The sequence below is a fragment of the Amblyomma mixtum genome, chromosome 3 (genome assembly GCF_055824585.1).
Source record: "Amblyomma mixtum isolate Tamu chromosome 3, ASM5582458v1, whole genome shotgun sequence".
NCBI lineage: Eukaryota > Metazoa > Arthropoda > Arachnida > Ixodida > Ixodidae > Amblyomma > Amblyomma mixtum.
In genome coordinates, this window is record NC_143014.1 from 424,941,704 (window position 1) to 424,954,093 (window position 12,390).

Here is a 12,390-nt window from a genome sequence, read left to right on the forward strand (position 1 = left end):
ACACTATTTACAAAATACAAAAGTAATCAAGTTCGCGCCGCTCGCGCGCTAATGTCCAAGCATTGTCCGAAAATAAGTGCGCGCGAGCGGCCACTGCGCACAATCACTTACACAAGAAGTAAACTGTATGTACATAGCCGCGCGCACGTAGCGTCCCTTCGCTATTTCTGTCAAAGTCGTTCTGCTCTGGCGCCGAATCAAAATTACTCAGTTTTCGCCCAGCATTCTTTCGTAGTGACCGCTTTGTACGAGCGGGAACCCTGCAGGCGCTGTCATAGAGATATTGTTGATATTTTTTCGGCCTTAACATTTCTCCACCTGGCAGCAGCTGTTCAGTGCTGTCAAGTTCACGACTCGTGCAGAATGAACGCGCACTCGCCACCAGCTGAAATATATTGAGCATGTCACGTGACAAAGGCGAGGAGGTAGTGCCTACCGCAGCAAGTCTCGGCATCTCGGTACATGGAATTTTCCCCATGTGGCTCTCGCTTCTGGGGAGTCACCGCAACGAGAAATCTAAAGCCGTTAGCGCGCACTCAGTTTTGTAGCAGACGACACTGCGAGTCTATGACGGCACAGCCTGGTTCAAAATGGCCGTCCCTTCAAGTGGCTTCGAATTACTATTCCTAGCTAAAACTTGCTCGTAGAGCCCTACTTCTGTTTTAAATGCGCATAATAACGTCGTGGCTAGTAGCTTTAATTATTTTTCACGGCGATCCACCCCACGAGCCACATGGCGAGGTAGCACCCCGCTGACCTCCTAAATGCTTTCAGGGTGTTAGCTCAAGCCATGTTGTAATCACCGAATTTGGGATCTGAGGCGTTTTTCAATCGGCGATCAGAAGCACGTTTTCCTGCTACACGAGCCGAAAGGCGTACTTCAGCGAGCGATTTTGACTCAAATTCTGAGCTCTAATTGGCCGGGACGGATTTGTGCTGGATTAGGCGTCTGCTACAGATTGCCTGAGCTGGAAATACTGAAGTTGTCGCTCAGTTTTCATCGCATGTCTCTTCTTGTATCTCGTTGCCCCACGCCGTGCACCTCTTACAAGGAGTATTTATTCCGTCTTTTATTTTTTTTTTCATCTTTCATTATGTGCCATAAAACCTAGCAACTTATCTTCCATCTTTTTCCTTATCTCTGTTTTTTTTTTCGATGCTTTCGTTCCATCCCTGCCAGACCGACCCAGTCCACTCCTCCTGCGTGGTTACCGCGACCATCCTACCTCTTCCTTCCTTTTCCTTCCCCCTTTCCCCCTTGAAGCGCATCATTCTGCGCTTCTTCAGCTCTGTTGCTTTTCTTGCTATCGCTACCAGCTTTCGGCGTACAGTTTCTTCCTGGTATGCATACAGGCGGTGCGCATATAGTTTGTACTGGACTGGCTAGGAACGCGGACCCGCTGAAGAACCAGGCGCGTCCCATCGACGCCGCCGAAATCAATGCGAGAAGCTTCCGTTTCAACAAGTGCACCCCGGCCTAAGGGCGCATGTGGACTTCAAGCAATTGAAGCAAAAGATGCGCTGCGACAACAACGCACGCAAAAGCTCTTTGCCTTCGTCCGGCGAGCCGGTCTTTGTTCGAAACTTCCGACCAGGCCCAGCTTGGATTGCCGGAACGGTTCGCCATCCCACAAGTTCTTCGTCGCTTCAAATACAGCTCGAAGACGGAACGCTGTGGAACAGACACGCGGACCATGTGCGACCGCGAAGGACCCCCGGCGTTCTCTCCGACGACGAGGAGCCTCTTCCTGCACTGGCAACGACAACGGACACGGAATAGCTGTGCCCACCTCGCTGCTCATTAAGCACCGAGCCGTCTACAACAGCCTCGGCGCGGCAACAGCAGGCAAGTGCGGCTCCTTTGCACCCCCAGCTTCGTCGGTCTTCCCGGGTCCGGAAGCCTGTTATCTACTACGGACTATAGAGGCGTAAACAAGCGCCGCTCGACACCAGTGCCGTGCAGCAGGCTTCATAACAAAGGGAGGAGTGTGACGATTCCCCAAGTCAGCGGACGCGAAGTACGCCGCAGGCGCCGTCTCCGCGGCACCCAGCTGCACGGGGAAGAAGGGAAAGGGAAATAAACGCTCCCTCGCTTTTCAAGGAGAGGAGCCAGTTTGACTCCCGCCAGCAACGTGTACTGTCGGTTTACGGGCGCCCCTTCCCGCGCCCTCCTCAGGGCACGTCGGTGACCCGTTTCGGCATTCGCTTCCATGCTCGCCCCTTTACAATACTATAACAATCGATAAGCCCCCCCCCCCCCCCCCCCCCCCCAATATCTCTTCCAAGAAACAGGAAAAATCACACTCTTCCTCGGCGGGACCGAACAGATGATAGCACTGCTCTTACAGCGGACAGCTTGAGAAGCTCACTCGCCTTCCAATCACCGCTTTTGAAATGAAAAAATAAAAAAGCTCACTGTGCGCTCCCAGAACCGGTACTGCAGTGGTGGTGGTAGTGGTTTATTTTTAAAAGAAAATAGAAAAAAAGCTGAAGCAAAAGAGTGTTTCCGGCCACGGCAATTGCTATCTAAGGGCAAGAGAAAGGGAGAGGATAGTGAGGAGAAGTATAGAGGGGAGCGACAGCAAGAAAGGACAAGGGAGAGCTTTGTACACTATTTACAAAATACAAAACTAGTAAAGTTCCCTGCACAGTTCTTGACATGTGACTGCGCATCACCCCCTCCCCACTTACGCACGCAGACACGGTACGTCACCATCGTCACGTGATTTTGTCTAACATTCTAAAAGTCCGCCGCATTTTCACGAGCCACTCTTCGGAAGGTAGAGTGAGAACGGTTTGGTTGCAATCCAGCTACCCTCGTTGTCCCCAAAATGACACATGTTCTAGTAAAATGGAACGAAGAGAAAAAATGGGACGTTTATGCGGTACGTGCCATAGACGCTGAGGCGGGTATGGCGCTTTTAACAAAGGAAAGCGCCATAGATGAGCTACGAGGAACAACAGTCATGGTGGAATGGGAAGCCGGCCAGCCACCAGCGCCGGCAACCCTTCTGGATTTCGGTAAGTGTCATCATTTACTTTTCGGCCACATTTATGAACGCCAGTACTCTGTCATGATTTGGTGCGTCGCATGAAATGCAGGCACGATGCGCGCAATGGAGCGCCAACGTACGAGACTCGTCCGGGAGTCTGAAGTAGGTGCCGTCCCGGACAACACAGAGACGCCACCAACAACAAGAGAGCCGCCGCCAACAACAGAGCCGCCACCGAAGAGGCAAAAAGTATGTGTGGTTCCCCGTTCTCCCATCTCCGGCTGCTGAGTAAAAAGAATTGCTGGCATTGCTTTTGAATTTCTTAATTCATTGATCTTCTAATCGTACTACATCGTATCGATGCAGGCATCAACTGACTGCAGTTGTGGCGCGGCAGAGCGCATACCAAACCTGGAGCAGCAGATTGAATTGTTGGAAGAAAGGCTTGCCTCCGCTGAGAATAACTACAGTAAGTCACTTCACATGTCCTTTCTTTGTAAGCTTTTCTGCTGTGCCTTGAAATTTTGTGGCTTGTGGTTTTGTGTGTAGCTAACCAGAGCTCAAAATAAATTTAGAGCACAATGACATTTTAGAGATTTATTTTAGACGGCTAGCATATTTAAGCTTACTCTCTTCCCACCCTAGAGGATGCGGTGCCTACATCACTGCCGGCAACATCACCGAATGAACAATTTTTTTAGCAGCCTAGGAAACACTGTAGGGATCTCGTACATTCCGCGCATTCCTTTCCAACATGATTGCTGCCGTTATTTGCAGTAGCACTGATCAAGTGGCATAAACGTCTACTGTTGAGTACTTTATCGAAATCGTCTTCATTGGGCTGTAATAAATCTCGTGTATTTAAGGCGCAAGCTAGTAATCCGCCGTAGCCTTTAGCCATTTCATGTCACCCTCCTTATAAGATTTCAATTTTGTACATGTTGGGTACACTTTTCACCATGAAGTATTTTGTATTGGCAATTTTCACACCGTGGGCGTGCCCCTGTGGATACAATATGGCGAGGATGCAATAATCGAACTTCTTAGCCAAGCAGTCTCTTCTTGTAGAATAAAGGAAATATGAGTAAAAAATCGCTGGTTGGCTTTTTAAACCATTTTGGTTGCATTTATTTACTTTTTCTTGCTTGTATTCATTGCCCAGAAAACATTTTAGAACTCTGCAACTTATCGTGATCTAATGTGCGCTGCGTATTGAATGGCTCTATAGGCTGATTTATCAGACCTCCCAAAACATGTTTTATGATCGTTTCTCTTTTTGCAGAATCATACAAGATGGTCAAAAAACTAGAAAAAATTCTGACGCAAAGAAGTGAGCCAGATACTGTTGCGGTCCCAAAGGTAAATGGTTAATTTTTTTCTCGCATTGTGGATTCAAGTCTATTGGAATATGTATCTTAACATTTTTTGAGATAATTTCATACTTCTTTGAAGTTAGAAGGGCCTACTTTACATGCTGTGTACTGGGAAACTGCAATCCTTATGGACGAACGAACCAGCAGTGGGAGTTTTAGTGAGTAGTAAATTTAATGGCGTATGATACCTCGGGGTTTACCTAACAAAGCGACGTTTCCTATTAGGGACGTCGTAGTGGAGTACTCGGAATTAATTTCGACTACCGCTAGTCGGATAGACCTTAAAACGAACAGCAGTTCTTAACAGTCGGCCACGGTGCACGGCATCTTGTATTCCATCACTGGCCAATCACAACAGTAAAATAAATAAATGTTTTAATGTTTTAGTGAATTAAACAAGCTAGGTATCAAAATCTTAGAGCTCGCAATTTGTTTATTGTAATTACCTTCTTGCTTAAGTAAAAAAGAGCATTAAAGGGCTATAGACACCTAATTTTGGTGGCATGTTTTCTTCTTTGTAATGATGCGTACAACAGCCGAATGATGGCTGTGACGTCAAAGTGTGGTTAGAGGTCACCTGAGACATGGAAAAACTGCGATATAATCAATCACTGTTTCGTCACTTTAATTTACTACAGTACTGAAGCTAACCTTCTTCGAGCCTTGAAGACAACGTATGGAGAAGCACCGATTAAATTGTATCTTTTCATGCCTCACGTGACCTGTAACTTCTCTTTGAGGTCACAGCCATCGTTCAGCTGTTGAAACCGATACGGAAACAGCACGAGAAAGAAATTCGATTGCAAATTATTTATCGGTTGTGTTAGGATACCACGCGGTAATCCATGTATAATAATGCTTTACGCCTCATTACCAAGAAAAAACATCCACCAAAAGTCAGGTGTCTACATTCCTTTCTTTTTTGTCGTAGACAAATTCTGTGCGGCGGTCCTCAATCTGGTCGGAGCTCCACTGCGACTTAAGTTGTATCCTCTATCAAAACGCGGCCACCGCGGCCAGAACCCGACCCGAAGTCCTCGGGCTGACCAGTACGCGGGTTCGATCCCGACCGCGCTTCGATGAAAGCGAAGCCCAAGGCCCCACTGTTCTGTGCGGTGTCGTGCACGTTAAAGAATCCTATGTTAGTGAAATTTCGGAAACCTCCTCTACAACGTCTCTCATAGCGTGAAACGTCGAGAATTTCAGCAACGGCTGGCGACCTGCAAGTAATAAGCTATATACACAGGTAGCGTGACTTCCGATACTGCCCACGCTGGGTTGTTGCCGTGTGCGTATAACATGGCTACTCTGTCTCACTGGTGTTCTTGGTTACTCTCCTTAGTTTTTCTGTCATGAGAAGGAAGCACACATTTGCTCGTACCTCCACCTTGTTGAGCAAAGAAGAACCTTTAATGGTCGCTCTAAATAACGACCTAGCTGAAGGAATAAGGTTCACATTTGATGTCCCTTTTTGCAAGTATGCTAACTTGCTTATCAAGGTATTGTTTGAAACTTTATTTCGAAGGTGGAAATCGGCAACGGGATTTGCGTGGACAAAACGGTCATCGACCGTTTGCTTGCTCACTGCCGAGGCCAACCCTGCAAGTTCGCCCGCCACCTCCTGCGTAGTGTATTTACAGTGGAAGAACTCCGTGGCAAATCGCTCACTGGCAAAGGCAGCAATGCCAACAAAGACGCAGAAAAAAAAGAAGCTCTTGATTCGGACCGAGTTGGCGCCATTATCGGTATGTCTGTGCATTTCATTATTTTAGCCTCGACTCGCGGCAGGAGCATTGCAAAGGAGTCTCAGAGTTTACTCTTAAATAACGAAAATATGTATTGGGGCATTTTACTTACTTACCTCTTAAAGAAATCAATTTAAATATTGTGAGTAAATGATACTCTAAGATTTCTTTGTATACAGAAGGTTCTCCAAAGCACGTGAAATGTTACAACCTGCAGCATATCGTGCTGTATTTAGTGATAACCGGAACTTCAGAAAATCTCTACTGTGGAGCATGCAATACGAAGACAATTAATTCTTTCCTTCTGGAAGGCTGGGAAAAGTCTTCAGGGAAGGATCCATATCGATCCACAAAAAGTACGCACAATTCGTTTTAGAAAGTTTAATTACGTTGAGAAAAAAGGTTTCAAGGAGAAAACAGGACACTAAACAACGTTTTGTCCTTCTGAGATAAATTCAAATGTCATCTCTTTGATGCCGTGATTATAACGTGCAGTGAAATGCACTGTGACCAAATTCAGAATACTTAAAGGTGCAAGGGAAGAGGAATCTGAACTCGTCTTTTTGCCGCGGGAACTCGATATACACGTTCCGAGCATTCTTGGAAACTTCGGTTTATTGCCCTGCGTGGCCGATTTTCCTAATTAAATCGAATTAACGTCCGGCTCCCGCCTTTTTTTTAAATTCTCCCGGTACGGTGGGCGGAGTCGGCCAACGCGGGGAGTGCCTTTCACCCAGTCCCGTGGCGGCTTGCCGCTCTGCCATCGGCGGAGTAATACGTAGTAATCCGTAGAAGCAAACAGCCCACTCGTATTTTTATTTCCGCGGGCTTATTTTGCGGCCATATCATCTGCGAATGAAACTATTTGTTCACGGAAACCTAAAAAACAAAATAAAGCGAAAGCAAAGCCTCCACGGAGCTGGCTGAAAGGCACTCCACGCGTTGGTCGACTCCGCCCACCGTACGGGGAGAATTCAAAAAATAAAGGCGGGAGCCAGACGTCAATTCGATTTAATTAGGGAAATCGGCCGCACAGGGCAATAAGTCGAAGTTTCTAAGTATGCTCGGAACGTGTAGATTGAGTTCCCGCGGCAAAAAGACGAGTTCAGATTCCTCTTCACTGCACCTTTAATTTTTTTCTTGGAACGTACGGCTACGTTTCGAGCAATGCATGTTCTCTTACCCTCGCCGAACTAAGACTGTGGATGCACAGGTGCCAGAGATATTCTCTCCTCTATAGCAGCAGTGAGCATCTTAGCACTAAAGCTCTTATGAAGATGGGTCGATGCAGGTACTTAATATCCTATGCGGTTCTGCACTCGTCCTCCTCCAAGCGCTTTTTTTATCAAATTAGGTTTTTATGTTTCCCTTGTGTTCCTCTTAAATGACGGGTAATGACGGGTAAAATGCGCATTTTGCTGCTTCCACTCTTTTTTTACGATTACCTTGTTCCATAAATGTTGCTTATGTTCTTGAACCACAATCAGAGTCCGATGCAAGGACCTGATCTCTTGAAATTGAATTCAGAGCATGCGCATGCTACAGGTGCTCTACACTTTGTTTTTCTTTTGTTTTTTAGGCTACACATGCTCCAAATTTCCTGGGGTGGCGGTACAACAGATAAGGACAAGCCTTTCATCAATGGTGTCCAGGGAAATAAAATGACAAGGCCATTGATTGATGTAACCATTTTGAAATAAATTAATACTTAAAAGCTATACCTGATCAGTGTACTTGTTGCCAGCAGCATTCATCTATTCTTTGGGTGTTTACCACCGTTATGCGCTTCTTGCATGATAAAATCATATGGTGACAATGTTTCTAAAATTATTTCTGTCATCGCTAATCTCATCAAAAGTCAGACATTACATCCGCATTACAACATTTGACATCACATCCGCATCACAAAATCGGACATCACATCCAGATCAAAAACTCAGACATCACGTCCACATCAGGAAATCAGGCATCGCACCACATCACAAAATCTGACATCGCATCCACATCACAAAATCGGACATCACGTCCACATCAGGAAATCAGGCATCGAACCACATCAAAAAATCTGACATCACATCCACATCACAAAATCTGACATCACATCCACCTCAGGAAATCTGAAATCACATCCACATCAAGAAATCAAGCATCAAATCCACATCACAAAGTCAGACATCACATCCACTCCACGAAATCGGACATCACATTCACATCACAAACTCCATAACATTCACATCACAAAATCGGCATCAAATTACCTTGAAACTTCCCACAAAACATCATCACCAGAAATCCCTTAAAAGGATTCATCATATCCTCATCAGATAATTGGTCATCACGCGCACATCAGACAATCGGCGGCAAATTTTCTGGAAACATTCCACAAAACATCATCACAAGTCTTCACCATAAATCCATCACAGGATACATCATATCCTCATCACACATTAATTCAACACATGCACATTAGACAATCGGCGGCGAATTTTCTGGAGGGCCTCGACAAGGGCTCCACACAAACATCATCACGAACACCACAGAATGTACGTTGTGTGTGATGCGATTGAGCAACAAAAATTCTGCAGAAGCACCATAAATTTTTTTGTAAGGGTAGCAGGGGGCGGCAGAAAGTTAGGTGGGCGGATGAGGTTACGAAGTTTGCGGGGATACGGTGGCCACAACTGGCGAAGGAGAGGGTTTTAATTGGAGAGACATGGGAGAGGCCTTTGCTCTGCAGTGGGCGTAGTCAGGCTGATGACGATGATGATGATGATGTGAGGTCTCTTGCGGCCTGCTGGCCAACTTCCTGTTGGAAGTCGGCGCTTATGAGGGATGTGTATATTGTGGTATTGGTGCAGTTTTTGTATTTGAGCAGTTCATTTTGTCGGGCAAACCTGTTTCACCGCAGCCCTTTCTTTTTTATCTTGCACCGTGTCGGTGAGGAAACCAGGGTTACCCCCGGGCATTCTCGTTCGCATTTGCGCTTCCCCACTGTGTATGCGAACGATGGGCGGGCATGTGAGCAAATTGACTTTTGCGCTTTGACGTTAGTCCTCTCCACGAAGACAGCGAAGAGGCAGTATCGCTGCACTGCATCGCACCCTTACAGTGCTTATCGTGCTCTGGCCTCTCGTAGCTTATCGCCTGAAAAGTTTGAAAGAAATCGGGCTGAAACGTTGACTGCCCTTCTTTATGAGTGCGATATTCTGCTCTGCTGTCCAGTGCAGATAAAGTGGCGTCACTGAACGGTGACGCACGAAAGCTCACGCGGTGTCCGTATCTCGCAGGAAGTACTCACTTACCGATCGGGAGTACGGTATAGCTTTCCGTAGGATAAAGAAATGACCAGTGCTGCGGGCGTGTCGAGGGCTTTCGGGGTTACTGAGCGGGATGGTAATTAGGTCTCGCATTATGGAGTCGCAGCAGCGCAGGAATCCGCATACCAGGGCCGCGGTTTCCCGAGCCGCTGTAACTGTAACGGTATTGTTGCGAAAGCAACACTACGCTAGTCGCCGAGCCATTTCGCGTAGCTGAGGAACGGGCATACTGCGCATGCGCGAGGATCAGTGACGTCACACGGTGCACAGCTGGCGCGCCGTCGCTGCGCGGGGGACTCGGAGGTGCCACTGCCGCGCTCGCCAATTGCGCATGCGCAGTAGCGGCGCATAGCGTGCCGGAGCCGCCGCCGCTGCCGTGCGCTCTCCATCGCCTCTCTCTCTCTCTCTCCTCGTTGCTTTCGTAATCCTCCAGATTTAACCAGAGCTAAACCACTGCCAATTTTTATCGTTGCAGTCAACCAAGATCACACTTTTCACTTCGGTGTAGCGCTCTCATTGTAGTTGGCCGTCTCGATGTGGTGACCAACGGAGGCGCGCTGTGGTCTCGCGCAACGGGAAAGGACGAAAGACTGCATTGTTGTGAAGGGGAGGCGGTGAGGAGCGCCGTGATGCGGCTGGGGGCCGAAACCCTGTACTGTGTACACGTGGCGCCGCCTTCCGTCGCCTTTAGTAGATGTTTGTTCGGCATTTGGCTTCGATCGAGTGCCTGCGTTTGAGGCCTCCCGAGGGAGGCGTTTCTCGATCATCGGAAGGGTCTCTCACCGCCGGCGTCAACCGACGGCACACCGGGGAGCGATAGCCGCTGTGCAAATAGCTCGTCGGGCGCCTCTGAGCCAGACGACGACACCGGCGCGTGCTTTCTGCTGTGTGCTATGGTTGTATAGCCCATTCTGTGAATCTGGCGCGAGCACGCACGTACCGAGCCTACGTCATAAGTTTTCGTCTTTGCGAGGTCAGCTTGTCGGATGTAAACTTTGCCACTGTAGGCGCTGTCGTCGGTATGACGTGTGTGCGGGATCGTGTGGCACGTTGTTCGGCAGAAGCAATAGAGGATAACTAGCGGCTATCAGGCTGTTATGTGGTTCGATATTGGCGGTTTTTTTTTTCTTTGAAGACTACACTTAGGCCGTTTTTTTTAACGCAAACCTCTCACATTTCTCGTTGGCGTCCGGAATCTGAGCACCGCCGCGAGTTTGTTGCTGCTAGGTTGCCTCGATGCCAGCCTCGCCTTCAAATTCTGTATAACAAAACAGAAAAAAATAGAAACAACAATTTTTTATTTACACTTTATTTGTAAAACAATTTTTGTGCACTTTGTTGGTGAAAAATCAATGACGAACGATAAGACGTTACGCCATAACTCATACTTTGAATGCTAACAGTTACGTGAACAATATTCATATGTAATTCATATCTATTTATGATTTATACATGTATATGAATATTGCTCACATAACCATTAATTTATATAACTGATATACCAGGTGTCCCAGCTAAATGTCACCAAGCTTTTAAAAAACACGGGATGCCCTAGCCGTCTGAAACCAACTGAGGGTTCTTTAGAGTCGCGTGACCTAGTCTGCAGTATTTTTTCGTTCTTCAAGGTTAAGTAATTAGTTAACCTTAATTGGCTAACTTTTTAATTATTGACTTGATGAACAAAGTGTCAATGGAAAAGTTGTAGGTCGCTTTGAAAAACAGCTGCCTGAAATATTTGCAGCAACGTACTATTTACGTAAAGTAGTTTTTTTAACGGCCTTTAACCGTAATTCGGACAATAAGAAAAAGCTTCCACGTGACAACGGTGCCACTTCAACGTCCAAAGATGCGCCTTAGAAAATAAAATCCTGTTTTTCCTGAAGTCCTCTCCTCGATGAGACTTTGGGTGCACATTGGGGCAGAGATGCGAGCGAGCAGCTGGACACGTGATAATTTTCTTTCAAGGACGATAAATAAAGCTGGGTAAATCGTACCGTGATGGAAACAGCACTGCTAGCGGTTTTTCGAGGCGATCTAAAACATTCTCATTGACACTTTTTCCCTGAAGTAAATAATTAAAAAGTTAGCTAATTAAACTTAACTAATTAATAAACTTTGAAGAATGAAAAAACTACTCGAGACTAGGCCATGCGACTCTGAACAACCTTTAGTTGGTTTCACTGGACTAGGACACTTCGTATTTTTTAAAAGGTTGGTTACATTTAGCTAAAACACCCGGTGTATTTACGCGGCGGTCGAATTTCGATTGAGGAAAAATTCTAGCGGCCCGCGTACTGTGCGATGTCAGTGCACGTCAATGAACCCCAGGTGGTCGAAATTTCCGGAGCCCTTCGTTACGGCGTCCCTCATAGCCTGAGTCGCTTTGGGACGTTAAACCCCCATAAAACACACAAACAAAACATATATATTTATCTCACAATATTTCAGATTGAATGATAGTGCAATTCATGAAGCGCAAAAGGAATTGTGAGGGCACGGCAGGACCACGATACTTCGACAGTCACGTACGAATTGCACTCGTATAACTACCAACCTGTTGTATAACTAATACTGCTGTAAGACAGTATTAGCTTACAATGTGACTTACTAGCAGTAGGAAACTGGTGTGAAAAATGGCAAATGTCTTTAAATATTGCTAAGTGCAAGGTCATGCATTTCCATAGACACTCCAACTTAATACCACATAGCTACTTTACCTGCGGTTCTCGTATACATGCTACTAAAGCATACAAATATCTTGGATTACACCTGTCTGACAATCTTACGTGGTCAACGGACATCAAGCACACCGCTGCAGCATCCAGCCGGTCCCTTGGCTATCTTCAACACTCAATGAAGTTTGCCCCAGCACAAGTAAAATTACTAGCCTACACCACATTGATGCGCCTAAAATTAAAATACGCAGCCGCCATTTGGAACCCACATGAAGAATTCCTTTCTG

The 12,390-nt window shown here is 46.5% G+C and overlaps 2 protein-coding genes across 3 annotated transcripts in view; both read left to right on the top strand.

Annotated features, from left to right (window-relative positions):
- Nucleotides 1-12,390, top strand: part of MCU (mitochondrial calcium uniporter) — a 274,468-nt gene that overhangs the window by 45,243 nt on the left and 216,835 nt on the right. The gene's annotated exons all lie outside the window — the stretch shown is intronic.
- LOC149357940 (uncharacterized) lies at nucleotides 2,363-7,829 on the top strand. Of its 2 annotated transcripts, XM_089584999.1 has the most exons (6): nucleotides 2,363-3,021; nucleotides 3,103-3,242; nucleotides 3,360-3,462; nucleotides 4,276-4,352; nucleotides 5,892-6,111; nucleotides 7,691-7,829. In XM_089584999.1, exons 1-6 carry the CDS (start codon nucleotides 2,832-2,834, stop codon nucleotides 7,774-7,776), a joined length of 816 nt encoding a protein of 271 aa, XP_089441125.1. In that variant the 5' UTR covers nucleotides 2,363-2,831; the 3' UTR covers nucleotides 7,777-7,829. The 2 variants fall into 2 exon arrangements, with proteins under 2 accessions (XP_089441125.1, XP_089441124.1); XM_089584998.1 differs by lacking the exon at nucleotides 7,691-7,829 and having other exon boundaries at nucleotides 5,892-6,650.

Excerpts from the sequence above, each read along its gene's own strand:
- LOC149357940 (XM_089584998.1), top strand. The coding sequence starts at position 2,832 with ATGACACATGTTCTAGTAAAATGGAACGAAGAGAAAAAATGGGACGTT. Across the intron at positions 3,022-3,102 it reads GGCAACCCTTCTGGATTTCG|GCACGATGCGCGCAATGGAG; the intron begins GTAAGTGTCATC and ends CATGAAATGCAG. Across the intron at positions 3,243-3,359 it reads CGCCACCGAAGAGGCAAAAA|GCATCAACTGACTGCAGTTG; the intron begins GTATGTGTGGTT and ends GTATCGATGCAG.